At 44.8% G+C, this 27,944-nt stretch overlaps 1 protein-coding gene across 1 annotated transcript; it reads right to left on the reverse strand.

Moving 5' to 3' along the window:
• Positions 1-627: 627 nt before the first annotated feature.
• Positions 628-16,426, reverse strand: LOC117041191 (low affinity immunoglobulin epsilon Fc receptor-like). The gene is made up of 9 exons (XM_033139669.1): positions 16,097-16,426; positions 11,394-11,516; positions 9,899-9,961; positions 8,358-8,411; positions 7,635-7,697; positions 5,963-6,052; positions 4,150-4,301; positions 2,322-2,428; positions 628-1,272 (listed from the first exon to the last, which is right to left on the reverse strand). The coding sequence occupies exons 1-9, from the start codon at positions 16,185-16,187 to the stop codon at positions 1,134-1,136; spliced, it is 882 nt and encodes a 293-aa protein (XP_032995560.1). The 5' UTR covers positions 16,188-16,426; the 3' UTR covers positions 628-1,133.
• Between the last annotated feature and the right edge of the window lie 11,518 nt (positions 16,427-27,944).

The raw sequence follows: 27,944 nt of genomic DNA on the forward strand, positions 1-27,944 counted from the left end.
AGTACCATTTCACTATTTTAAAAAGAAAAGCAAACAAATGAAAAACAAAACAAGAGAAATATCCAATAGTGAAAGGGATCTTTCCTCTTGCAGGAACAGAAACTGACATGAAGAGAGAGATTACTCAAGGGGCAGTTAACAAGCTATTCATCATTAACCTAGTAGTTGGGATCAACAGAAGGCAATAAAAAGGGACTAGTGTGCAAATGGAAAGTGTTTAGTTAAAGACGCAGAAGCCTTGTAATACCTTAAAGAACTTTTCATGTCCACACCTTGTATTTTATTGTAAAAATTAAAATTAAAATTAAGGGCTAGTGTGGCAACAACCTAGAAGATAGAGTTTTAAAAAAGCAAAAGTATCTGAAATCTTAGAAGAGCATCATAAGAGCCTCATAAGGGAATTCAGATTTTAAAACCTAGGGAAATAGAGAAAAAAGATCTGCTAGCAATGAAATAATAACAATGTAGGGATCAAATAGACCTCTCTGGAGGCATGGGTGTAGCCTGGATTTTTGTTAGGGGGTCAGGACTTTTGTTAGTGTGGGGAAGAACCAATGTGATTGGTCCGATAGTTAAGTATTTCTATTGTTTTACTTGATCTAGAGGGGGCAGCTGTCCACTCTAGGCTACCCTCATGCCTGGAAATGCCACTCCCAAGAAGGCCCAGTCTCAGATACCATCCTCTCCTTTTCATATGCTGGGGAGTGGGGGGAGAAGAACTTACTAAATTATTGGGCTTTTCAATGAATGATTCATTAGGTTTTGAATTTGTGGATGTGAGAACTAGGTTGATCTAGCATGTTAATATAGAAGGAAGAGGGACTAGGACGGAAGACAAGAACTCTGGCTTTTATCCCCAGCTATTCTCCCAGCTTTTATTCCCAGGGTAGACAGTGAGTTCTAGTGGGTTATGGACAAGAGCTAAAAATTGTACAGAGAGTCCTAGCTTTCTGCTGACTCACTGTTGTAATACTGGCTGGATTTCATCACCTCAGTTTTAATGAACTGGTACTGGTGATTGCTACGCCCACCCACTAGCCAGAAGTGACTGTTGGAAGGTCTGTGAGAATGAAGAGCAGAGTGAGGGAGTCATGATTGGCTCATGTCGAGTTCTCTTCCTGCTGGCCACACAGCTAGCAGCTCCATGCCTTTTCACAGATCCAGCCTTCTATGCTGTTGCCACATGAAATATCATTCCACCAGCCTCTAGGTGTCATCTGGACACAGTCCTCCCCATGGCCATAATTGTTCGGCTCCCCTGCACTCCACTTGCTGCATATGGAAATATAACAAATAAACAAATGGCAAAGTCAATCAGTTCTGGTGAGATAGATTCTTAGACCTTAGTGAACTGTCCCTGATGCCCAACAGTGAATGACCAAGTCTCCTGGGATTAAAGAAGAGGAGAAATGTGTCGTCTTGTATTTGGAGACTTCATGCTAGCTTCTTACTGATCCCAGTTAGCCTTTGATTAGTTTTTAATGAAAACCAGTGTAGCCTCCAGGGCCGTCTTAAAGGGATCGGCATCTGTGGCGCAACGATCCCCCGGCGTGCTGCCTCTCTGCCCGCCTCCCTCCCGCGCTGGCCGCCCCTCGGGAGGGAGGGTGGGCGAGCGGGGGATGAGGGGCGTGGCGCTGGAGCGGCACGGGGCTTTGCATGCCCTTCCCAGCGCTCCAGCTAGGGCTCCAGGGGGCGGCCGGCTTGCAGCCCGCCCGCCGGCGCGCGAGCGCCCGCCCGCCCGTGGGGGCGGGGGCGGGTTGGGGAGGGGGCGCCCAGTATGCCGGCGGGCTTGCGGGGGCGCCCCTGGGGGGCCCGGCGCCCTGGTGCGCCGCGCCACCCAAGCCCTATGACGAGACGGCCCTGGTAGCCTCGCTAGCTGAGTTTTGGACCCTGACTCCCAGCTGGGAGACCCACACTGAGAATAGTTTTTTTCAATGGGGTGTCAATGTGTCCACCTTCCAAAAGCAACCTGCCAGCAAGCTCCTTCACCCACAGGCACAGAAGTAGCCATAGCTGTCAACTTTTCCCTTTTTTTAAGGGAAATTCCCTTATTCCGAATAGGATTCCTCACAAGAAAAGGGAAAAGTTGACAGATATGGAAGTAGCTAGGACTCAGCTATACAGCTGCAAATAAAATGTTTTAAGTGTGTTTTAAGTGCAATATACAATGTGACACTAGATGGTGATGGTGAGCCTTATGGAAAATTCCATGTATTTTTAAAAACGCTTTTTAAAAAAGCATTTTCAGAACTATTTTTATATGTGCATAGATTCCACCCAGGTTGGGTTCAAAAATGGAATAAAGTTGATGCTAGACTTACGTATAAGTTGCAGTACTTCCATCCACCCAGGTAAATTTGTTTTCTGTTTCAATGTCATGGAGACCAATCCAGTAGTTTTTTTGTTTTAGGTTTGATCCGAGAAATCTCTGAAACACAAACCACATTTAATTCTTGGAGTTGAAATGTACAATATGGAATATACATCATACCACAACTAGTAACACAGTGTTCTCTCACACTGCCAGAAACGTGAGTGACTACACGCCTCTCTATCAAACACAAACTTTACAGGTCCATGTTCAATACCCCATTAAAAAAGATTAAAGATATTGTGTAACTAACAGTGCTGGGAACTACCTCTCCTTGAAATCTTAAAGAATCACTGCCAGTCAGTGCAACATATATATTTTAAGAAACACCAAAAGAGGGCAACTCCTCCCACAGAAGAAGAAGAAGAAGAAGAAGAAGAAGAAGAAGAAGAAGAAGAAGAAGAAGAAGAAGAAGAAGAAGCCCACTGGTGTTCAAGCACCAGAATCACAGTAAATTGGGTGCCAGCTGGGAAAGAAAACTTCAAAGTTGATGAGCAGGATAGTGAGTTGGCCTGCCTGAGCCTTTAAAAGCTTACAGTATCTCAGCGAAACGCATGGCTGGATGGCTGTCTGAAGAGCAGCACCCCTGTGAAGAGGCAAGGATATACTGCAACATTTTGTTGTAAGTCCTACTTGTGTGTATGTATAAACCAGTTCTGAGTGTTCCATCCTACTCTATACATTTATTCAATGACATCTGGGATATAGCTAAGATTGGCAAAATCTATCCCTCACCCTAAGCACTGGGCTCACCAGAAGCAGGTGGGTAGGTTTACCCTCCCTCAGTATCCCTGAGTTGCCATTTTCATGTATGGGGGAAATAAAAGCACAGCATTTGGAGATTGTTATGGTATAAGAAAAACCCACCCTCTTCCCCAGACACTGGCCAGCAGATAGACTTCTTGCAGAGGGCGCAGTATGCTTTTGTGTGCAGAGATGCACTGCAGCTCCAGGGGGCCTTAAATATATGGCTCACATCCCTTGACATCCTCCCTAGTTGCCATAATGATGGACCATTTGTTCATATGCAATAAGAGGTAACACTCAAGTAACACTCAAGTAAGCCCTAAGGAAGAATAGTGTTGACATCGCAAACAGTATCCAAGAGGTCCCCCGACACTTAATTTATCACATTCCATACAGCAATCACAACACTCTCAGTGGCAATGAACGTTCCCCACATCAAAATGGGGTGTCCGTTTTGCATGGTCGTGAGTAGCCCCTTTGGATCACGGTGCAGCTCCTGGCAGTTGGGTCTGGCACAGCCTTCCCAGGTTGGATACCTGTGGACTCCACCTACTCCAGCAGCCACCTAATCCCGGCTGGGGAGGTGTTGCCAGGGGGATTGGCCAGGTAGAAGGAGGGATTATTCAGTACATACAATAGAACTTGAGTCATACCTGGGAAGCGGCCGTTGGATTCAGAGCTTCCCCACCCTCCACTCCCTCAATTGACGTTTACGTTGCAGGTTAACCACCTTCTTTTTCCACAGCCACATAGGCACGCAGGCGCTATTATGTCAAGGTCGCTGCTGAAGGGCCGGAAAGGACTTTCCCTCTAGATAAAGAGGCTTCAGAGAGACCCCAGGGAACTTTTGGAGGCTATTTGGTAAGGGGCAGCCTTGCAAACAGATACTCAAGTACCTCAAACATGGGAAGGATGGGTGAAAGCAAATGAGTACACACTGTTGTGGCCTGGTCTCCTCTTCCTCAGATGCCAAGGGACCCAGAGGGTGGCTAGGATGGGGCTGTCACAATTTCACAAAAACCTTGAATTACCTGCTCTTCTTCATCCTTGATAATAACCAAATGGGCACCTTCGTCCTCACACGACTTCTTGGCATGAGACCAAGGTGCAGCCTTTACTTGAAAACTGTAGCATGATCCTTTGTTGAACAACCAGCCCTTTGGACAAACTTGGCAGGTTGAAGCTATAAGGTAACAGCAGAGACATTAAAACAACCAGATCATGAACAGAACACCCTTCTATGGATGTTTATATTCATTATTAGTGGTGCTGCCAAAAATTATAATCACTCAGTCCATACTACATCCTTCCCAACTCTGATCCATGAAAATTGTAGAACTGTTTGTAATTAAAATTGGGATTTATTATCAGTCCTTTTCTCTTTTGTGCACCTGTGTAGCTTATGTGGTTAAAACATGCTCAGATGATGCTTCCTTCAGTTACCGGTACTCAGAGAAATGAAAAATTAAGTTGTCTGCATATGCTCAGAATATTTTTACTTTAACTCTGTAATGCTTTGCCAAACGAACTTATCCATTTAAGTTTGGATACAAAACTATGGAACAACCAATCACTTTGAAAGAATCTGACATCCTAATTTGTATCCACCACATTAATTTGTGTTACGGCCAATCAGATGATGGGTCATGCCCAATTCTGAATCACAACAGGGTCAGTTTGTCCCTCACTAATTATCATCACATCATATCGGTCCCAAGGCCAATACAGTACAATCTTTCTGTCCCTGGTTTTCCACAGCATAGGAGTGAGCACTGTATCTGAAGGAATAAGACATTGGAAGACCTCCCAGTCCTTCCACCAGCTCCCAGGGATCTATTATCTCCCTGAGCCACCAGTTTTTCCTTTGTGGCCATCTTGCACATTCCCTTCTGTTGCGCTGCTTTTCTCTGTCTCAGTGCCCTCCTTGTTCTTGCTTTCTTTCTCAGTCTCTATGCCCACTTTCTTACCTACGGCTGTGTACACATCATACATTCAAAGCACATTTTGTTGTTGTTCAGTCGTTCAGTCGTGTCCGACTCTTCGTGACCCCATGGACCAGAGCACGCCAGGCACGCCTATCCTTCACTGCCTCCCGCAGTTTGGCCAAACTCATGTTAGTAGCTTCGAGAACACTGTCCAACCATCTCATCCTCTGTCGTCCCCTTCTCCTTGTGCCCTCCATCTTTCCCAACATCAGGGTCTTTTCTAGGGAGTCTTCTCTTCTCATGAGGTGGCCAAAGTACTGGAGCCTCAACTTCAGGATCTGTCCTTCTAGTGAGCACTCAGGGCTGATTTCTTTGAGAATGGATAGGTTTGATCTTCTTGCAGTCCATGGGACTCTCAAGAGTCTCCTCCAGCACCATAATTCAAAAATTCAAAGCACATAATGTCCCTCAAATAATCCTGAGAACTGTAGCTTACACCTTGCAGAGCTACTATTCCCAGCACCCTTATCATATGATAGTTCCCAGAATTCTTTGGGAGATTTTAGGTGGTTTACATGTGTGGTGTGTACACAGCCTCTCCCTCTATCCTCCTGCTGCCTGTAGTTACGTTCACATCTTTGCCTTGATTCTTCCCCTCTATCCCTTCTATCAGTGCTTCTTTCTGGCTCTACCCTGCTTTAGACTCCCTTCTGCCTGTGTTTCAGTTATTCTCACATCTCTCCTCACTTGCCCACCGTGGAACCACCTGTTGCTCCTTCAACTGCACTGCCTTTATTAGACTGCAGATTGGACATCTCTGCATCTTCTGAAGCATTGCTCTGTCCAGCCCACAGTAGTCTGCCCAGCTTGCCTCCCTGACTTACATTAGCTCAGGGGTAGAGGAAGTTTCGTGTCTTACCATTAATCTTCAATAGTGCATCCTCTATCTTATCGATTTCAGCCAAGGAACGGGTGCTGTCTATAGATAGTTCACGCAGCTTTTCCATCCCTAGGGAGGAAAGATTAGAAAGGGGAGTTGAGAAAAACAGGTTTTTACTGGACCAACAGCAACCTTGGTGGCCAAATTCATTTTTTTTGGCCCTTAAGCGCCGTAAGGTTAAAATTGACAGCATTGACATGGGTCTAAATGTATAATCTAATTTTATTGCTGGCTTAAGTGTCATGTTCCTTTAGATGCTTAGTCGTTTTAATTTTGGTATGGATAAATCCTTGTTTTCTGACTGACGGTCGAATAAAATTTTGAAGATGAAAGGGGAGTTAAATGAGAGGTGAATTTGGTCTGATGCAAACAGCCTGCAACGCAGATGTGAATCCGAAGCAAACTTTTAACAAATCTACCTAAAAACTCCCCAGTTTAATTGGTGGATTCATCAACTAAAGTTTTGTTCTTTCACTATGATCATAAGCCTGTGCATGTGTCTGGATAGAAGAGGGCTCCATACCAAAATAATATTTTCACCTCACAAACCTTCATGCTGAGGAAAATGCTAAGGCTTAATTGTCCATGAAAATTCAGGCGTATGGCAATCCGTGTTGGAAGTGTAGATTTTGCCCAATTTCCTTAAAAATAGCTCAAAACACCTTTGGGCAAAACTGAAAAAAAGCTCAACAACTTTTGTGTGCATATTCTCACTTTTTAAAATATGGCAACCCTAATCTAATCCAATGCAAACATTTAATCAGTTGATTTATTAGTAAAAGGCAGACAAACTGATAAATGAAAATCAGTTGAGAGGCTTTTCCTATTCTCTCAGGCGCGTGGATATAATCATTTTTTTCTTTTACTTTTTTGCCTGTAAGATGTATAATGCCTAAGACATCAATGTCTTTCCCAGAAGTTCAGCCCCTTACATTTGACAAAAGCATTAATCCACAAAGGGGATCTGGGTAAAAGCATGTTCCAGAAACCCTTGCTAAGCCAAATAAGGAGAGTCAGGAGAGCTTTGAGAAAGGAAAAGTTGCAGAAACAGTCATTCAGAAAGAATGATAATTGAGAAGTATGGCAAGTAGAGCTCAGGCTGCTGACTTGACACAGGGAACACAACATAAATTTAAGTAGGAGACATTCAAGCTCTGTAAGAACTCCTGCTTTTGAGATTCCCTAAGGGTAGGGATGTCAGAGAATTCTGATGATAAAAGAAATAAGAGCAGAAATTGCCAATATTTACTTATTCATCCCATGTCCAGAATGGAAATCAATCCAGCAAATAGAACTGGCACTCTTGTTGTTTCTTTCAGTCTGCAGACAATATGTAAATGATTACACCCGTCCCCTTGCATTTGCATTGTGTTTACTTTACACTAAAAATAATAGTGTGGAACAATGCAATGGTAATGTCACTTACATAATTTACATGATTGCTTAAAATTATGAAAAGTACATAATGTCGCCTAGTGGACATCGAGACAAGTAATATAGCTTTTGGCAGAAAATGAACTGCAGTGGAACAGAAGCAGTGCTGTGTGCGAGGAATACAGCATGGAATCGAAAATGTTGCCTTCTTATATCCCTGCCGGAAGACAGTTCCTCCCATTTCCTTCTTTTGCCAGCAGAAACAAAGAATACTTACCATTCTTCTGTGACTCCTCATATTTAGTATCCAGTGCCTTCAGGGCCTTACTTAGCTCAGATTCTAAAAGAAAGCCACAGATAACAGCCACTTTCCAATCTCTGCATTTGGCAAAAAGGTACTGTTAAGTTCTCTACACTTCCCGGAGAAAGAAGTCCTATGGTAGTGCAATAGAATTGAGTTCAATCACATAAGAAAATATTCGGAACTTACTGTATCTTTGTAAGCAAAACTGATATTACAAATATATGAAAAGAGGCTAGTGGAAGCAAATCAACTGCTGCAGCAGGCAGCACAACCATTGACCCTTCTTCAGGTCACCCAAAGCAACAGCATCAATGCCTCCGTCTGTCCCAAACTCAACAATGTCAGCAACTCTCTCCAACATACATCCCTGCAGAACCCTGATTTCAGATCCCACCATACAGGTAAATTTCCCAGGCAGCAAAACTATCTAACTTAAGAAACACATATTACTTCTGCTGAGAAAATATTTTTATGAGTTATGTTAGGGATTTATACCATGCCCTTCAGGAAATTTCTCCAATCATCTCTAACCATCAAGCAATCAGTCTAATGAAGGATGGTCACCTGACATCCATAACAGTACTTAGTGAGGATTGGAGGAAGGAAAGTCAGTAGCAGCTAGGGATTGTCGAGAAGAGAGGGAGAAAATAGGAACACCAGCAGGGGTGACAGGATCATAGCCAAGTCAATGCATACCAGCTGAAGAGTGACTAGAATGAATCTTCTCTAGCTCTCTCTCCATTTTGGAGCCTAGAAAAGACAGAATTCAGTTAGTCAGGAGGCACTCAGATTCTATGTGTTGAGCAATATGGCCATGCTTCTGAGTTGAACAGTTCTTCTGAGGTATGGTACCAGGAGGTACATAGGAGGAAGGTGCAGTTTTTGTGAAGAGGTGAGAAGTAGGCTCACCTGTTTTGATTTGTCAAAAGGATCAGAGAGTAAAAGAGACCTGCTTCTCTAGTAATACTTTCTTAGGAGATCCAGACTACCTCAGTTCAAGATGGGCAGAGTAGCACAGAAGGCCTAACTAACTTGCCTCCTCTGTGCATTATGAGTTCCTAGTACCTTGCATGACCATGGTACAGTACACTGCTCTTATGCTAATGCACTCTTTTGTCAATGAAGTCAACTAGCAAAGACCATAAGGTATGAAGCACTCTGCAGGCTCTGGATGGAGTGCAGGGACTGGAAGCACTAAAACTGCTCCCATTCCAGCTGATTCACACACGTGCATGTGTGTCAATCAGTGACTGGTTGCAGATGAACATACTAACTGCCTCCATTGACAGAGGCATTATGTTTGAAGTGAAGGGCAATTGTAGTAAAACTCCACCCTTGATGTTTCCTAGAGTATTTGTTTCACACAAACAAACTGCCACTTGACATTGCAGTTTGGTTGTGATGAGCCTGCATGCATGAATGTGCCCACTGAGATGTCTGGAAGGGCTCAGCTGAGAAAAAGTTTTGTTGCTCCACTTAGAAATTCCCTTTTAAGACAGCAGCACCCCACACACACAAATGAGCATTAATATAGTCCTCCCCTCACAGAAAGGGTCATAACTTTTTATTATTGATAACATTTTTACTGCTTTCTCTCCCTACCCCCACCCAATACAATTTTGTATTGGGAATTTGTCAAGTTATACTTCATTATTGACAGGCTGAATTGATTAAAGAATGAAGTGGGGCATGGGGGTGTTCTGAAAAACCATAACTGCAGAAAGTAAAACCTTAGGTTTCAAATACAGAGGAACTGAAGTAATAATTGTGGGTTGTATCCAATGTGAATTCTACTCAAAGTAGACCCTCTGAAATTAATGGGCATGACTCACTTATATCCTCTGGGTCTGAATAGGACTGAATGCTGTGCAACCCTGAATTTTAGAACTCCCTTACCTATTTCCTCTCCTTCAGCCATTCCATCCTGAACGTGTTTTATTAGGATGGCTAGAGAGCCAACTTTACGTACAAGTTATTATAGGTCCCCCTTTAAAAGCTGACTCCTAGGTATAGGACTTCTGTTTCAGTGTATCTGAAGAAGTGTGCATGCACACGAAAGCTCATACCAAGAACAAACTTAGTTGGTCTCTAAGGTGCTACTGGAAGGAATTTTTTATTATTTTTTATTTTGTTTTGACTATGGCAGACCAACACGACTACCTACCTGTTTCTAGATATAGGGGTAGGAATGAGACAGAAGCAATTAACCATTTGAAAAAGCGAAACCGAATGGTTACCGTTTGTTATCAGCATGGACTGACTGGCACGCAGCTGTTCTAGTTGCGTGGACATCTCCAAATCTGAAACAATACGAAGGTCTGGTCACTGTCATTGAACCTAAGGAGTTTATAGAAAGAGCAGTCTTTATCTTCACTTAGGCACAGCCAGCATTACCATTTGGCAACAGTAGGTGGCTGTTTCCTGGAGAAAATAGGAAAGACCACACTGTTTGGGGACTTTTTCTTTTCTTTTCTTTTTTAAAAGAGATTGCTCCCAACTAGTGCTAGTAAACAGATATTTATTGTAGAGTGGAGTATACTGAGCACATTCCAACTGATTGTCTTCTTCAGGAACAAGCCAGTTATCTGGCGAGATCTTACAAGAAGTTGCCACCACACTACCCTGGTGGCAGCAGGTGTGGGCAGGGCACCTCCACGGCAGTGCCCTGCAAGTTTCCGCTGCCTGAGGTGGTTGCTTCAGTCTGCCTTATGGGTGGACCAGCCCTGACGATACGAATATTGGGCATATTTGATAGCATAATAAACGTCTGGTTATTAGCGCCAGTTTACAGTCATCTCTGTTTCTGGTGTGTGTGTGTCTTTTCATGGTGCTGGGGAGAGGTCAGTGGGCTTGGTGGGTAAGCTGAGGCAACTGGAAACTCCTCATCCTTGTCATAAACAGATGCAAAAGAGAGAGTTCCTTCACCATACCTCAGTTACATTAGGAGGTTATCAGGTTCATCAATGAAGCAACACTTTGCCTTACGAGAGTCCTGCTTCCTGGACCTCTGAAGAGCAATAACTCTTATGCATGCTTCAGGATGTTTTGGGCATATCAGTGCATAAGCAGATTTCCCTTACATCAAACTGATCAACAGTTTTCAGTCAAGGATTTAAAAAGTATCGGTAAGCATTTTTTAATATGGCAATGTTTCTACGATGACACCTTTTAACAAACATTACTGAAACACTATAATTTAGGGGTTTGGTTTCCATGAGTTGGGAATATTTTGAAAGTAAAATTCAAGGGAGAGTCTGGTTCTAAATAGTAACCCAAACATATTTTGACAATCAGGGGACAATCCAGGAGATAAATTCAATGATTTTAGAAGTGCTCCAGGGCAAGGGCTTTCTAACTGTGGTCCGCAGGCCAACTGAGGTCCATGTGCTTAATTCAGGTGGTCTGTGGCATGTCTGTGAAGAATGCAATTTGAATTCTCTGGAATTCAATCTGTAATACAGTAAAATACAATTAAAAATCATACAGCTCCTAGTACTGTGTATTACAATGGCCACAAAAGGCAGAACAATCATCTAGTGGTCCACCAAGAACCCCGACAATCTTCAAGTGGCCTGTGAGCAGGGGGAGAGTTTGGGAACCACTGCTGTGAACTCTAGTTTATCCCACTAATACTCTCCTCTCCTCTCCCTGCCTCCTCCCTCCCCACCCCCGGCCCGGCATGTCTTTCAGACTTCACATAAATAAAGCAGCCATTGACTGCAGAATTCATACTTTTTGAAATCAAAACAGCAGAGATTATGGTCCACAGCAGAAATGAGGCAGCAGTCACAATGAAAAGGACGGATATGGATGTTTCGTTTGAACCACACCTGCAATGTTGCAGCAGGAAACCACCTGTGGACAGCAAAAACACATCATGTGAATTATTTGCGGTGGTAGGAAGTGAAAATTCACAAGGGTGGAGCTAGGCAGGGCTGGCCCTAGGCAGTTTGCTGCCTGAGGCAAAGGACAAAATGGCACCATCACCTGAATGAGAAAGCAGTGATAAAATATGCAGGCAAGGACAAAAGGTATTGGAAACACAATGTGATAGCAAATGCTCCTAAATTGTCACACAGTTACAGGCTGTTTATGTGAATCCAGAGTTTACTGCATTTTAGGTGGCCCAACATTCTGAATGATGAACAAGAGTCCCTTATATTTTCCTGGAAGTCCTGTGAGAAATTCAATGGTGTCCCTGTCCATCCCTCACAAGTCCTAATACTTTCCTTGGGGATGCTTTGTGCATCTTTTCAAACAGCAAATTCTCTGCAGGAGTAACTTCTCTGGTAAAGTACCGTACCGGTACTTCACTTCTGGAAGACGGGCATTCTGACTTTTCTAAAAAGACACTGCTCAGTCCGACAGATTTAGCTATGCTATGTTCCATTTCACACGAATTATCTCTTCCAAACTTCTGAGGTGGGGAAACATTGGCAATGGCCGCTAATAGTTTGAGCAATACATTTACAGCCCACAGTGCTGCTGGTCAAATATGAAACAAGAGCAACAGAAATGTACTCTTGTTACATTTCACTGTCGGATTACAGTTATTTCATTTGTACTTCTGCAGCTCTTCAGCCTAGCTCCTTCTAACTTCCTTATAAACAGTATTTCTGAGCCACAGAAGATGCAGGTGCACACAAGGCCTAATTCTACATGCCTAACTGGCGGGGGGGGGGTGCATGAGTCCTTAGTTTTTGAATAACACAAGTTAGTACTAAACCAGTTATACACATCTGGTTTCACTGAGCCACAAGGAGCCATCTGGCCTCAAGCACAAGATGCTGTGAATATAAGGTCAAAGGAAGCTGCCTCACGCTGGGGTCAGGCTCTTTGGGATACTGTAGACTACTCAGAGAACCTACATTATTGGGCAGCATATAAATATATCTTAAATGAATAGACTGTCAGGCTGTGTGCACATTATACCTGTAATGAAGCTGTGTACAGACTATACCTTCAAAGCATATCTGTAGCACATTCTTTCCCTCAAAGAACTCTGGGTACTGTAGTTTACCCCCAAACAGAGTTACAATTCCCAGTAACCCTTATGACATGGCAGTGCCCAGAATTCTTTGAGGGAAAGGATGTGCTTTAAATATACACTACGTACACAGTCAAAGTCCCTCTCCCCAGAAAATAAGTCTGGAGATCTTCAGCTTGAAGGTGAGGTGAGTAGGATGGGGGCAAGGACAGGATATAGATGCCAAATAGACCATTCTCAGCACCTTCGTCAAACTTCAATTCCAATTGTGCACCACATTCAGCACCCTCCTAAATCTTGTTGATTCCAATCAAAGAGCTTCCTTCTGCCTGTCCTCTGGCCCTTTCCCCCCAAGCTGTTGAAATCAGGAAGCAGATGTTTCCCCCCACAACATGAAACTCTCTCTCTAGGAGCAAAACTGCAAAGGGAAGGGAAGAGCAGGAAGCCAGCTGTGCACCCAGCAACTGGCTCATGCAATAGCCAGGCCTCTGCCTCTGTGAGCCATTGCGCAAGGAAGTGCCATCCGACTGCAATCACAAGATACTGCTGTGGGTGGAGGAAAACAGGAAGCAGCCTTAAGGCATAGCTGTCAAGTTTCGGATTTGAAAATAAGGGATCAGCAGTCTCACCTATCCCGGGGACAGTCACATGTCAGTGGTGGGCGGAGCCAGAAGCAAACGTGGGCGGAGCAGCAATGTAAACTCCAAGCGACCTTGGGCTCAGAGCGGAGCATAGAGGAGGGCAGCCAGCAAAGAGGAGGGCAGCCATGTATTCTGCGCAATGGAGCCCCATTGTCTTCTTGTCTGATCCCATCAAAACAGGACAGGAAGCAGCAGCTGCTCAAAGGCAGCCAGGCTCCGCCCACCAGCTAACCCTATTGGCCGGCTGAGGGGCTCGGTGGCAACGGATAGGGGCTGATGCAGGGGGAGGAATACACCCCCCTGTAAGCATGGGAAATGGCTCCCACTTGCTTTGAGGGCTGAGGCTTTTCTCTCCAAGTAGGCGAGGTCTTCCCACCCAGTCCCTGGCCAGCAGGGGAGGAGCTGCTTCCATTAAAAACGGGAAATTTAAGGGAAATAAAAAATAAGGGAGAGCAGCGGGAAACTGCTTAAAATATTGGAGAATCCCGGGGAAAATGGGATACTTGACAGCACTGCCTTAAGGTCTAGCCTAGCATCATCTAGTACCCAGGAGCATTCCTGGGTCCTGGCAGAGGTCATTTTCCCCATCACCTGCAAACAGATCCTTTAAAAGAAGGGATACTAGAAATGGTCCACTGAGCCATGGTGCCTCCCTCATACTACCATCTTCTAGATGCTCAGCCACTCTCTGGTACACCCTTTGCTGGTCATAGACAGCTATGTTGGTAGAGCATGAGACTCCTAATCTCATGGTTGTGGGTTAGAGCCGCACGTTGAGCAAAAGATTCCTGCAATGCAAGGGTTGGGCTAGATGAACCTTGTGGTCCCTTCCAACTCTACAATTCTATGCTTATATGCTTCCAGTGCTTTTTTTCTAAATAAATAAATAAATAAATGTGTTTAGGGATACTCTCATTTTGAGTCAAGAAAATCACCATTTTATAGTTCAAATTGGGAAAAATAAATACAGTAAATGGACAGAAGTACAAAGATTCACAAAATGTTTAGGGGCATGTGTACCCCCCCCCCCCGAAAAAGCACCCTATGCTTCTATGTTTTATTTATATTCCACCTTTCCTCCAAGGAAATCAAGGTGGCAAATATGGTTTTCCCCTCCCCATTTTATCCTCACAACAACCCTGTGTGTAGGTTAGGATAAGAGATACGGACAGGCCCAAGGTCACCCGATGAGCATCATGGTTGAGTGGACATTTGAACCCTGGCCTCCCAAGTCCTAGTCCAACATGACTAAAACAGGTTCCATCATGTCAAACTTCCCTCCTGAGGAAGCTACTTCACACTATAGAGCAGTGGTGGCGAATCTTTTAGAGATCGAGTGCCCAAACCATAGCTGTCAACTTTCCCCTTTTTTTGCAGGAAATTCCCTTATTCCAACGCCGTTTCCCACTGCAAAAAAGGGAAGGTTGACAGCTATGGCCCAAATTGCAACCCAAAACCCACACAAAGTGCCAGCACAGCAATTTAATATGGGATAATGATGATTGTCTGCATGCAAATAAACAAATATAAATAAATAAATACAGCCAGGTGGGCAGGGTATAAATTATTGTTGTTGTTGTTGTTGTTTGTTGTTGTCATTTGATGAGAGTTTGCCTAAGAACCCCATGATTGCTAACCTCGAGTTTCATGATGAAGGAAAGGCAAGCTATTGGTGTACGCAAGGGCAGCCATTATGGTGCCCTTCAGATGTTGCTGGACTCCCAACCCCACCAGCATGGCCACCAGGCAGAGATTAGTAGTGTTACAATTCAGTAGCATCTGCAGAGTACCATATTGGCTATGACTATATTACAGGATAATATCAGCTGAAAGAAGGTACATGTCAGACCACATTGGTCACCTAGAGAAGGAAAAGCACAGGTTCAGGAGGTTTTGCCTTTGCAACCCGTTATTCAGCTCTAAATCAGGATAAACATCATTCCACAGAAAATCCACTTGACTTGGCTCCGTTCCAGAGGTAAACAGAGGGTTCCCCCCTGGGGAAAGTGGTGGGTCAAGCAGATGAGCCCTAAGTCAACCCTAAGTCATAGAGATGGAATCATTGCTCACTCAACCATTTTAGCCAAAACTGTTGGATTTGAAACTGGTCTGTAATTCCCAAAATCACCAAGTTGAGAGGAGGCTTCTTCAGTAAAGGTGGAACTACTGCCCCTCTCAGAACAGATTTCTTTCTATGTCCTTCTTGCAGAGAAGCACTGACCACAACCAAGATAAAATCTGAATAATTTGTCCAGCAAGAGAATACTATAATTCTAAATTTTTGGAGCTGGTTGGCTAGAGGTGCTGATACTGATTTTGGAGGCTGAACTTGCTTGGGAACTAGTAGTACCTGGCAGGCTTTATTTCGTGTGTGCACCCACCTTCTGGTTATTATCTTCATAACAGCTAACAGCATAAATAACTATCTTCCTCTTACCTGCTCAGCCCGTCTGTTTTAAATTGCAGCATGGGGGGGGGAAGCTGGTTGGCGGGCACACAACTCCCCCCAACGCCACTGCAGGTGGCGGGCACTCTAGGGAGCATTTCTCACCCACAGTTATGGGGGGGAGCAGCTGCCCACTTTGCCAACCCCCAGCAACGGCCCTGCTAGGGCGATGGCATGTATGTCCACAGAGAGGGCTCTGAGTGCCCACTCTGGCACGCGTGCCATAGGTTCGCCACCACTGCTATAGAGGCTGGCAGTCGCTTCCTCTCTATCTCCAACAAATCAATCCCTTTCCCCCAAAAGTCATGTTTTTAATTAGAATGGTGATGATTCCTGAGCCCATTCTGCAGCTGGTAATCACCTGCTCTTCTTGATGAGAAGCTTTCCATTTTCTCGTTGACTTCCAGGTTCTCGGGTTCTTCGCACCTCCTGTAGATTCCCCCTTGTGCCATCCCCCGTTGGTCTCTGTCTCAATCTCTGCTGTCAGCTACTTTAATACCATCTAAGATTTCGTGGACTTTTCTCAGGAAAGGAAATGCATGCATGCAACCACCCTTCCTCTTTTCTCTTCTCATGGCTGTCACTTCTGCATTGAAATTCTTGGAAATCTTCATGTAAGGATCTGCACTGGAAGGCACTGATTCACAGGGCATCCTCAGAAATGATGGTTAAGCTCATTCATTGTAAGTGATGCCAACCCAATTCTGTCCTGAACAACTCCTGCAGCTAAAGAGGCCTGTCCATAAAGACCCTCCAGCCATTAGCATTCCATAGGGATGGTGATCCTATAGTTGGGGACTGGCATGCTGATTCAGACACCTACAAACCACAGGCAGACAACGACTGTAGGCATCTCCATTCTGATTATTGCTAGTCTGAAACAATCCAGCAGTATCAACAACAGGAGAGGGGAACCTTTGGCTCCCTGACCTTGCTTGTCTTTAACTCCCACCATTCCCAGCCAACATGACCAATGGTCAGGGTTGGTGGGAGTTACAACCCTCACAAAAACCTGAAGGCCATAAGGAAGTCACCTGGTGTCATGGTTTTCTTGCCTTTGGGAATGCGGGTGAGGACTCTGAAGCAGAAGGGGAATGGACCTCAAGGCCAGCCCCAGAAATACATTGTCAGGAGCTGGAGTCATTGGTCCAGCAATAAAACAAAGAAACCCAAATAGCCTAGTGATCACAGCAACTCTTCCCAGTAAGTCTTGTCCCAATGAAGCAGTTGTGAGGACTGAGGGTCCTCCCCTTCCCACAGCTCTCTAAGGCTCCTCTCCCAAGTCCTTCCCTATCAGCCTAAGACTCTGTTGTCTTATCTCTTGTTGCTCCTCCCTCTCTGCATGGTCTGGGAGACCAGGGGGAGGGGAGTTGGTCGCAGCAGGAGGGAGAGTTCCCCTAGCTTCTTCAGCAGCCTGCCCCCACTCTGCCTCTTGATCCTGCTCAGCTTCTGCCTCTGCTTCTGGGCTGCTCTCTGCTACAGCCTCTTCCTGCTCACTAACCCTGCTAACTCCTCAGTTTCTGACACATTCTTCTCTCAGTCTGCCTCCTCCTCTTCCTCTGACCTCTCATCATCATCCCACCACCAATCCCCTGGCTCTGAGCTTCCTTCCCATGGGGGTTCCTTTGGGAGTTCACCAGCTGGTGGCACATCCCACAGTCCTCTGCATCCAGACAGTCCATGACACACATGCAGTCTTGGATTTCATCTGACCTTAAACATCATCACACCAAGTCTCTTTGATCCATTGTTCTCTTAATAGCCCATCACCCAGGCTACCGTCTCACATAGGAAACTAGCCTGGTTTAAGTAGCTTTGAACCATGCTAATTCCAGGGATTACGTGTCTAGCACACAATTTAGCACCCCAAGCCTTAATTAAATGCTAACACATGTTAGGTCCAGAGATTATAGTGGTCTAGCACCCACAAACTCATAACACTATTTTATCTAATTTTGTATTAATTCCCACAAATTCAATTTTCTATATAACTTTTTTATCATGCCTAATTCTATTTCATATCATTTAATTCTATTCTATTAAGATGTGCATATTGACCGCTCCCCACCTCAGCTCCTTGATCCTACACGATCCCCGGCAATGCAGGCTGTCTTCGCCTCCCCAAGCTGGATACCTGGAGGTTCCCACCCAACCTCAGACACCCCCAGTTAACTAACCTCAGACAGTTAGTTGATCCCATAACATCAGTCATTATTCCTCACGGGGGTTGCCTGGGGTCGGGGGGTCTCCGCCTGGCCACGCAATAATAAGTCAAGCGATTACTTTCAGTTACCCAATAATAATACTAATAAATCACAGACTACTGACTATAAGGTTTACTCCCTGTGCCACTGAATTGCTACTGAGAAAAACTGAACCTTGATTAGAATCCAATGAATATAATAATAATAATAATAATAATAATAATAATAATAATAATAATATACTGCCCTATACCCAGAGGTCTCAGGGCAGTTCACAGAACAAAATCAAAATATAAAACCACAAAATATATAATCAAAATAAAGACAACAACCAAATAACCCACCCACCCCCCAAATCAAATTTTAAAAGGGTATAGGATGTCCACATTTCCACTTGTCCCATGTCTAGAAAGCATGAGTCTGCGCGGTTTCCCACTTATCCCCTGCTTTCTAGGCATGGGTCCAAGGAGTTTTGCCTTTACCCCACTGTTTCCCCTAGAAAACTCGCTCTTTAGATTTAGAGCTAAAATGAAGCAAACATCAATCCAGAGAAAACCCAACTGATGTTTGCTTCAATTCAGCAGTAAACAGCGGGTTTTTCCAGAGGGAAGTGGCTGGGCAAGCGGAAATGTGGGTTTGGCAGGGTGTGCACAGAGCCGTCTCATCCATAGAGGCCGGTGGTGCGGCGCACCAGGGTGCCGGGCACCCCAGGGGCGAGCCCGCGAGCCCGCCGGCATACTGGTCTCCCCCTCCCCAACCCGCCCCCGCTCCCACGGGCAGGCGGGCACTCGCGCGCGGGCGGGCTGTAAGCCGCCCGCCCTCGCCTCCCGGAGCCCCAGCTAGAGCGCTGAAGCGGCGCGGGGCTTTGCGCGACCTTCCAGCACTCCAGCTGGGGCTCTGGGAGGCGAGGGCGGCCGGCCCGCCCGCCGGCTTGCAGCCCGCCCGCCCGCCCGCCGGCTTGCAGCCCGCCCGCCCGCCCGCCGGCTTGTAGCCCGCCCGCGCGCCGGTGCGCGAGCGCCCGTCCGCCCGCCCCTCATCCTCCGCCCGCCGGCGCGCGAGCTCCCGCTCCAATGCCACGCCCCTCATCCCCCGCTCGCCCACCCCCCCCTCCCGAGGGGCAGCCAGCGCGGGAGGGAGGCGGGCGGAGAGGCGGCAGGCTGGGGGCGCCGAGGGATCGCTGCGCCAGGGCGGCTGATCCCTCTAAGACGGGCCTGGGTATGCATTGATGTTGATTGAATCACCAGATTAACATGCCCCAGCCTGAGGATGTAGCATCCAGGGGCGTAGCAAGGGGGGCGTAGGGGGGGCGGTCTGCCCCATGTTCCATAATGGAGGGGTGACAAATTATCTAGGAACAATTACTGCCTTACTAGGGCGGTTCATAAAAAACCTTTTTTTTTAAAAAAAAAATGCCTGCTCCAAAGGTCTTATCTTACTATAGTAGGGATTATATAGCAATATATGAAATTTCATGCATATCGGTTAATATCTTGACCCTCCTCCACCAAAATAGCTGTTTACTTGGCTGTTTTCCTGTGTCGTGAAGGCTGAAATTTCAATTCAGTGGGAAAGCTGTTGACGACTCTTAACGGCTGCAATTGGTCTTACAGGGAAAGGCAAGGGGTGAGATGGCAGTACAGAACGCCGATCAGATGTTTGAGCAGCTTCTTGGAGAGAGTGTGGCATAGTTTCCTTGCATATTCAGTAGGATAAGAGGATTGTAGAGGGCTCTTAATTCTAAGACCTTAGGTATAATGTCCAGGTTCTTGCATTTAGTCAGAAAGAAGATGTTGGTCTGAACATGTGCAAGTTTCTTGGTGAGCCGTTAAGAGTCCTCAACAGCTTTTCCACACCTATCAGCTGATCACCCATTCCCACCACCCTTCTGAGTAATACCCCTCCCCACTCCCTCACTATATTTAAGGGTCTGGTGACTTCCATCTCAGTGTATCTGAAGAAGTGTGCATGCACACGAAAGCTCATACCAAGAACAAACTTAGTTGGTCTCTAAGGTGCTACTGGAAGGAATTTTTTTGTTTTTTTTGTTTTGAAAATAGCAAAAAGATGGAGTATTTTTTGTGATGGTGTTCTGTTTATGGAATTCCCACTCCAGACTGGATTCAACTGGTACCTTCATTGTTAAGCTTGATATACATAGCTTTAGGTTTTATCTGCCACCAAATTTGGGTTGTTGTTGTTGTTCAGTCGTTCAGTCGTGTCCGACTCTTCGTGACCCCATGGACCAGAGCACACCAGGCACGCCTATCCCTCACTGCCTCCTGCAGTTTGGCCAAACTCATGTTAGTAGCTTCGAGAACACTGTCCAACCATCTCATCCTCTGTCGTCCCCTCCATCTTTCCCAACATCAGGGTCTTTTCCAGGGAGTCTTCTCTTCTCATGAGGTGGCCAAAGTACTGGAGCCTCAACTTCAGGATCTGTCCTTCTAGTGAGCACTCAGGGCCGATTTCCTTGAGAATAGATAGGTTTGATCTTCTTGCAGTCCATGGGACTCTCAAGAGTCTCCTCCAGCACCATAATTCAAAAGCATCAATTCTTCAGCGATCGGCCTTCTTGGGTTATGTTTTAGTTAAGGACAGCACTATGCAGCAGAACACAATGATTGTGAAAGTGTACAATGTAAATGGATGCTTTTATTATCATACTGTATGTGCTGAAAAGCTGTTTGGTTGTGGGGGTGGGGGGAAGAAGACTATATATTCTGAAAATATTTTTTTCTTTATGCTTTCAAACCTTGTCCTGCTATCCTTCACATTCTTTCCAATTTGGTGAAGGTGAAGCTCCCGGGACACATTTTTTCCTCAAATATCCACTGTGTCGTGTGAGTCACTGTTGTCAAAGAAGGATTTGGAGGAAAAGAGGTTGTGAAATGAATGTGGGCAGGCTGTTTGCCAAAAATGTATGCGCCTCTCAGATTTCTTAATAAAAGGAATTTTAATTCTTTAGAAAACTCTGACACAGACTTGAGTCTGATACTTTCTTCGTTTCCTGCCTCTGGACAGAAAAGCATGGATCTGAACAACTTTGAAGCCTCACCTACACATTACACACAAATGTATATTTGTGTTCATTTCTTGGTTTGTTTCATTTAAAGAAAAACAACTTTGGAAGAAGGGAATTCAGAATGAAGAAGCACCAAGGATGCGAAAATCTTTTCCTCCTGCTGCTTTTCAGATCACCTCACCAGTGGCTGTTCCTCCTGCAGCTTTCAAAATGTGGGCTCCATTTGGAAACCACATGAATGAAAGCCACTGGAATTGGAACAGCCAATGGCTGACGAGGAAAGGGTAAGCACCCTCTACTGTTTCTCCATGACAAATGACTTAATGATCTGTCTAAGTTTTCTTTAGAGACTTTCCTCTGAACGCATCTAACTTACTTCTTGTGAGACAGGTAGTCCTACGATATAGGCTTCTCTTCAGTCATGGTGTCGAACCTTTCCAAAGGTCTCCCTAGGGGGTTGCACAAAGAAGCCAATGCCCCAGGGTGGCATAGTCTGAAGGGACATGAGACCACACTTTGCTAAAGCCAAGCAGGTCTGGATCTGGTCAGTTCCAGGATGCATAACTGCCTGCAAACAACTTGTAAGGTGCCTTAAGCTCTGTGATAGAAGAAAGGTGAGCTACAAAATGGAAGAAAACAAACTGTTTCAGTAAATGTGAAGATCTTTTAATTCCTCTAGGCCAGCCACGTCCAACTCTGTGGAGACTGCAATCTACTCCCAGTATAATAAAACTGGCAGTGTTCCACCCATTGTCATTGCCAAGAGTTGTTGAGCTGTTTCTGGGAATAGTTGGTAAGACATGATGAGCTTTTCTTGGGGGGGGGGGAGAGCCCAAAGTTGCTAAGCTTTTTTGGGGGGGGGTTGCATAAAAACACTCACACAAAAGTATGCCGTTCTCCCTCCTTCCAAAACTATTCCACCAAGGCAGGGAATACAAGCTTTCACAGTGGCGGCAGCAATGGGACATAGCGCTGGGGGTGCGGCACGGCGCAATTGATTAGGAGCACACAGGCAATCACTTTTTTTTTAATCCTGTGATTGACCTGGAGTACCCCAGCGATCTGCCTGTTGATCACGGTCAACCAGTTGATCATGTCTAGGCCTTTTAAATTGTGATTTAAATCTGTGGTATGGATTTTCATTGTTCTGTTCTTCATATACTTGTTATTTCAAAGTACATTTTATTGATTTTATTGTTTGTATTCTTTCATTAGTAGCTGCTCTAGGATTTTTGATACGGAAGGGCAGGGTGGAAGCTTTATTTAAAGCAAAAGAAAAGCAGCATTAGTTTTAGTTAGTTAGCCCTGAGGAGATGACACAGCAGGACTCCATCTGTGATATCCCGAATCACGACACCACAACTTCTCTTTTTGCTCTTCTGTTCATGTCAGCACTCCGTTTCCTGGGCTGGAGATAGACAACGTTTTTAAGAGGGTTGGGAGAGACCTTCCATTTCACTGGTGCACATGCAAATTTAGCTCACTTTAAAAATAACAGAGCAGTAACATTTGTGCTTAAATTAAACAGAGACATAGATCCCCTCTATGCACACACCTTTTGTGATGGTTCTTTTTGCGGGTTGCCATATTTCAAACAGTGAAAATCCAGAGAGAGAAGTTGTTGAGCTTATTTGGGCAAAATCACAAAAATATATGCCCTTTTTGAGCTATTTTTATGAAGAAATGCCCCCAGGGAAGTTTGTCTGACACCTTCATTATACACCTTTAGGCGCCAGGGGAAAATGTTCCTTTTTAATCAGGCCTTTGGTTGACTTGATTGACATCCTCCTATGCCCTTTTAAATTGTGGCTTTGGGGGAGGTTATTGGGTAATTTTTTTATTTTGATTATATATCTTGTGGTTTTTATATTTTGATTTTGTTTTGTGAACCAGCCTGAGAGCTCTGGGTATAGGGCGGTATATAAATTCAATAAATAATAAACAATAATAAAAATAAAACGCCACTGCCGACATGGGCTTCCATACGTCCGGATTTTCTCAGACATTTTTCCAGATTTCTGCTCAGACACTGCTAGAGACAGCTGGATTCTTTATATGTCCGGGAAATTCCGGACTTATGGCAACCCTATTTTTGCCATTGTTTTTAAAGATACTGTTTTAAAAGATGAGGTGAGACCTTTATCACACACAGGGCACTGGAATACCAAAGCAATATGTGTGCTCTGTAATGGCAGCAAGGACATTCAAGGACAATCATGTCAGTGACTCTGTGTCAGCAGATAAATTTTCCAGAGCATCAGATTCCATCAGTCTCCAAAGACACACCAACTCAAGGGTTCCTTACTCTTGCAGAGGGGAGTACCTATATCCAGCCCAAACCTCATCAGGGAATGGTTCATCTGTGAGAACGAACTCACAGTGAATCCACCTATCAATGGAGTATTACCAGTCCACTCTGACGTGAAGACTAGGAAAAGGTATGCCTGGTTACATGTGTTGAACTGCTGATGTACTGAGACAGCTGCATGGCTGTCATGGAGGTTGTGAAGTCCCATCAAAGCCCATCCACTAGTGTAATTCAGTGCTGGAATCTTCTGATTGTTCCATCAGTGCAAGCACATCAGATCTGGTGTGCAAGATAACACGCTCACACCTGTGGTGTGCTGATGAATATGCAAACGATATTGTGTAAAAATGGGAGTAAGCATATGATAGTATGTATGGTGTTAGATGTGTGGGTAAATATATTAGATGAATGAGGGCAAGTGTGGAAATCTAGGTCATCTCCAGTATGTTTGTGCTGAAGCCTCAATGACAACTGCAGAAGCCTCCTCAGGACTCTCACAAAAGATTAAACTCTGTAAAGTGAGGTTTGAGAAAGTTGAAACCCTTGACTCTGAATTAAGTGAGGAGCTTTTAATGAGCAGCATGTATTGGACCACACTAGATATACTATTCTCAGAGATGATCCCTTCCAAACAACAAACCTAGAAGGTGCTTATGGAAGGTCCAGTTGAGATCTGGATAGCTGAGGTAAAGATTTCCTGGAGTGGAAAGAAGGAAGCTATGAAGTTAGCCCCGCACCCCCTCCTTTGATTAATAAAAACACATGGACACCAGTATTTTAGTTTAATAGGCGGAAAAGGCCACAACTTATATTGGCTTTAGGCATTGGACCCGAAACGACTATATCTGCCATGCAGGAAGTCTCACAAGGGCTAACGACCTGTAGGGGGAGCCCTGTTGATGTACATCACCTCGGAGCTCCCCCGGGGTCACCAGAAGGGTCGTGCCACAGCCCTAGCCACCACCAGGGCTTCAGACAGGAACCACGACCCCTGGATTCCTTTAACGGAATACCATTAAAGGGCAGGGGCAGGTGATGGCCACAACCTCCCCTCTCATAAACCAAACTTTTCCAGTGCCTAACCACCAAATCTTACAAAGTTGTGATGATTTGCTATGAGGTAGGTGAAAATCAAGTGGCTGGTGCCAGTTTGCCAAGTGGAAAAATTCCTACCAGGTCCCTCAATGGTGCTCAACCAAGGTCCATAGCACAAGAAGCAGCTCCCAGCCGGCTGAGCACAATTCAAAGTGTTGGTGCTGACCTTTAAAGTCCTAAATGGCCTCGGTCCAGTATACCTGAAGGAGCGTCTCCACCCCCATCGTTCTGCCCGGACACTGAGGTCCAGTGCCAAGGTCCTTCTGGTGGTTCCCTCGCTACGAGAAGCCAAGTTACAGGGAACCAGGCAGAGGGCCTTCTCGGTAGTGGCACCCACCCTGTGGAACGCCCTCCCACCAGATGTCAAAGAGAAAAACAACTACCAGACTTTTAGAAGACATCTGAAGGCAGCCCTGTTTAAGGAAGCTTTTACTGTTTAATATATTATTGCATTTAATATTCCTTTGGAAGCCGCCCAGAGTGGCTGGGGAAACCCAGCCAGATGGGCGGTGTATTTATTATTATTATTATTATTATTATTATTATTATTATTATTATTATTATTATTATTTGTGGCAAGCCATGTCCCCAGCTGGCTGTATTGGTCGGCTGCAGACATGACGCATGCCAGGACTCCCCTGTGACGCGGGGGCCTAGACACGCCCCCAGCTGAGGGCGGGAAGTGCGAGGCCTGTGCACAACCCTGCCCATCCCTGAAGATGAGCAGCTTTGTAAACTCTGATCAAGATGAACCAAAATTTTTAGGCAACAATGGGAGCAGGAGAGAAGGTCAAAGCTGCAGAGGCAGACCTGGACACAGTATTCCAGGTGTGGTCTGAACAGAGCTGAATAAAGCAGTACTATTGCTTCCCTTGATCTGGACACTATACTTTTGTTGATGCAGCCTGGAACAGCATTAGCTTTTTTTTTACTGCTGCACCACACTGTTGACTCATGTTAAGCCTGTGGTCTACTAAGACCCCTAGATCCTTTTCACAGGTGTCCCACATCTTATATTTGTGCAGCTGGTTCCTCCCGCCTAAGTGCAGAACCTTACATTTGTTCCTATTGAAATTCATCTTGTATGGGACCAGTTCTCCAATCTGTTAAAGTCATCTTGAATCCCAATTTTGTCCTCCCAGTTTGATGTCATCTGCAGATTTGATGAGCATCCCTTCAATTCCTTCATCCAGGTCATTTATAAATACACTGAACAACAATGGGCCCAAGACAGAACCCTACAGAACCTTACCTTTCACTTTTTACCATGATGACAAGGAACCATTAATGAGCACTTTTTGGATTCATTCAGTCAACTAGTAATAAATCCACCTAACAGTTACCTTGTCCAGTCCACATTTTACCAGCTTCTCTGCAAGAATATCATGGGGGATAATTAGGCATGGCATGTTTGTAGAAGAGTGGTTTCCCTTTTTCATGTTTATTAATAAAGGCCTGTACTTTTTTAAACCACAAGGAACTCAGAAGTAGTTTGGGAAGAACTTGATGAACTGAAAAGCTGGCTATGCAACTTCCTGTTCAGGAGGCGACAGGATGAAATGTGACTCTTGAGTGACATTCACACCATACATTTAAAACATATTTGGTTGGTTGGCACCCATCTGTCTAGGGACACCATGGAAAAGTGTACCTTCAAGGGTGAAGTAAAACCAGTCATGGCTTCTCCCAAAGACTCTTGAGAGCTCTGGTTTGTTAAAAGACCCCTGTTCCTCTCCTAGGGCTACAGTTCTCACAGTGGCTTAACAACCAATGCCTCTTTGCCGGGAACTCCGGGAACTGTAGCTCTGGAAGGCAAATAGAGATTTACTAACAACCCTTAGCACCTTTAACAAACAACAACTCCCAGAACTCTTTGGGGAAAGGAGCAATGACTGTTTAAAGTGGCATAAAAGTACTTTAAATGTGTGGTGTGAATGTGGCCTAGATTGCTTTCTACTCCTACACTTCATGGAGAACTATGTATTGTTTAGTTACAGGTAGGTAGCCGTGTTGGTCTGCCATAGTCAAAACAAAATAAAATAAAAAATTCCTTCCAGTAGCACCTTAGAGACCAACTAAGTTTGTTCTTGGTATGAGCTTTCGTGTGCTTTCGTGTGCTTTGGTATGAGTTTTCGTGGTATGAGCTTTCGTATCTGAAGAAGTGTGCATGCACACGAATGCTCATACCAAGAACAAACTTAGTTGGTCTCTAAGGTGCTACTGGAAGGAATTTTTTTTTTTTTTTGCTATGCATTGTTTAGTCACTGTTGTTTTTTTTATCATATTATAAAATTATAATAAATAAACAAAATAAATGTTTATGGAATGCTATTGCTTATCTTAGTCTATATGTTCTATGTTTCTATATTTATATATTACTAGAATTATAAGTTTATTAATAAAAATAGAAAATTAACTCACACTTATTTTGCTCAGGTGTAACCCAAACACAGCTGATGTTCCATTATATAACAGGATATTGAATCTGCCACAAACCATTTTAAAAGGAAGAGAAACCAAAGAAAATAGATGAAATGAAACCTGAGAGCAGGAGGAAGATTTGTATTTCAAGTGAGCATCTCACTTTCTTCAGTGTAGACCATGTATGATGACACAGGAGTATCAAGCAGAGGAGAAGATCTCCAGCTGTATGGGACTTGCCGCCCCCTACCCCGACAACCCATAAGGAAAACTGGAATTGTAGAAGGTATATTTATTTTTTTTGCTAAAATGTGGTCAGCAGGTGAGCGAGGGAGGTGCTATGTATTATGAAGCCACTCCTTCCACCCACACCCATGCCTTCTGAGATAGAAGTTTCTCAAGCTTAGCAAATGGTCAATTGAGGTTTGCTTTAAAACATAAGGGGCCAGACAAAAGTTAATTAGATAAACTTGGAATGTGTTTTGGGGTGGGGGGAAGTGACAGCCCACCTTCTGAAGCATGGGTGGAGGGGCGAAAAAGAAATAGCCATTGACTCAAATTCAAGCGCAGCAACAACAAAAAGATGGTGGGAAGCAGAGCTCACCCGCTACAACTTGGAAGAGGAGTGTACCAGCTCCCGTTGATATCCACAATGGTACATTCCCAAAGTTAACTCTGTCCACCCCTCTGTCTAGAGGAATATGAAGACTTTGACAAAGAGAGCGACTATGACAGCATCTCGGTGCCTCGTGAAATGGAGGAGCCAAAGGCACTGCCTGAACCACCAGGTATGAGAAGAACGGACCCTTGCTTGCTTCGGTGTTGCTGCCCTCTGCTGGCTATTGTGCACAAGGGAAGACTGGGAGGGCAGCTATGCATACATTAGACTTGCCACACTGTGGCCTTGTAATGGTGGCCTTGTTAATTATAGCTAACCATAGTTTATAAGCCATGGTTAAAAGGGTTGCCATATTTCAAAAAGTGAAAATCCAGACACAAGCTTCTTCTTCATTTTTCTAAATTGCAAAAGAAAAAGAAAAGACAACACTGCTGACATGGGTTGCCATACGTCCGGATTTTCCTAGACATTTTGCCGATTTCCGCCCGGACACTGCTCCCGGCTGCAGTATTCCAGATATGTCTGGGAAATTCCGGACGT

Source organism: Lacerta agilis, chromosome 2 (assembly GCF_009819535.1).
Source record: "Lacerta agilis isolate rLacAgi1 chromosome 2, rLacAgi1.pri, whole genome shotgun sequence".
In the NCBI taxonomy this organism is placed as follows: domain Eukaryota; kingdom Metazoa; phylum Chordata; class Lepidosauria; order Squamata; family Lacertidae; genus Lacerta; species Lacerta agilis.

Bases quoted from the DNA above. Each gene is read 5' to 3' on its own strand.
- LOC117041191 (XM_033139669.1), bottom strand. From the start codon at position 16,187: ATGGCACAAGGGGGAATCTACAGGAGGTGCGAAGAACCCGAGAACCTG. The intron at 7,698-8,357 runs GTATGCATTGAC...GCTTTCTTTTAG, and splicing joins TTCTAGTCACTCTTCAGCTG to AATCTGAGCTAAGTAAGGCC. The intron at 6,053-7,634 runs GTAAGTATTCTT...TTTCCTCCCTAG, and splicing joins TGAGGAGTCACAGAAGAATG to GGATGGAAAAGCTGCGTGAA.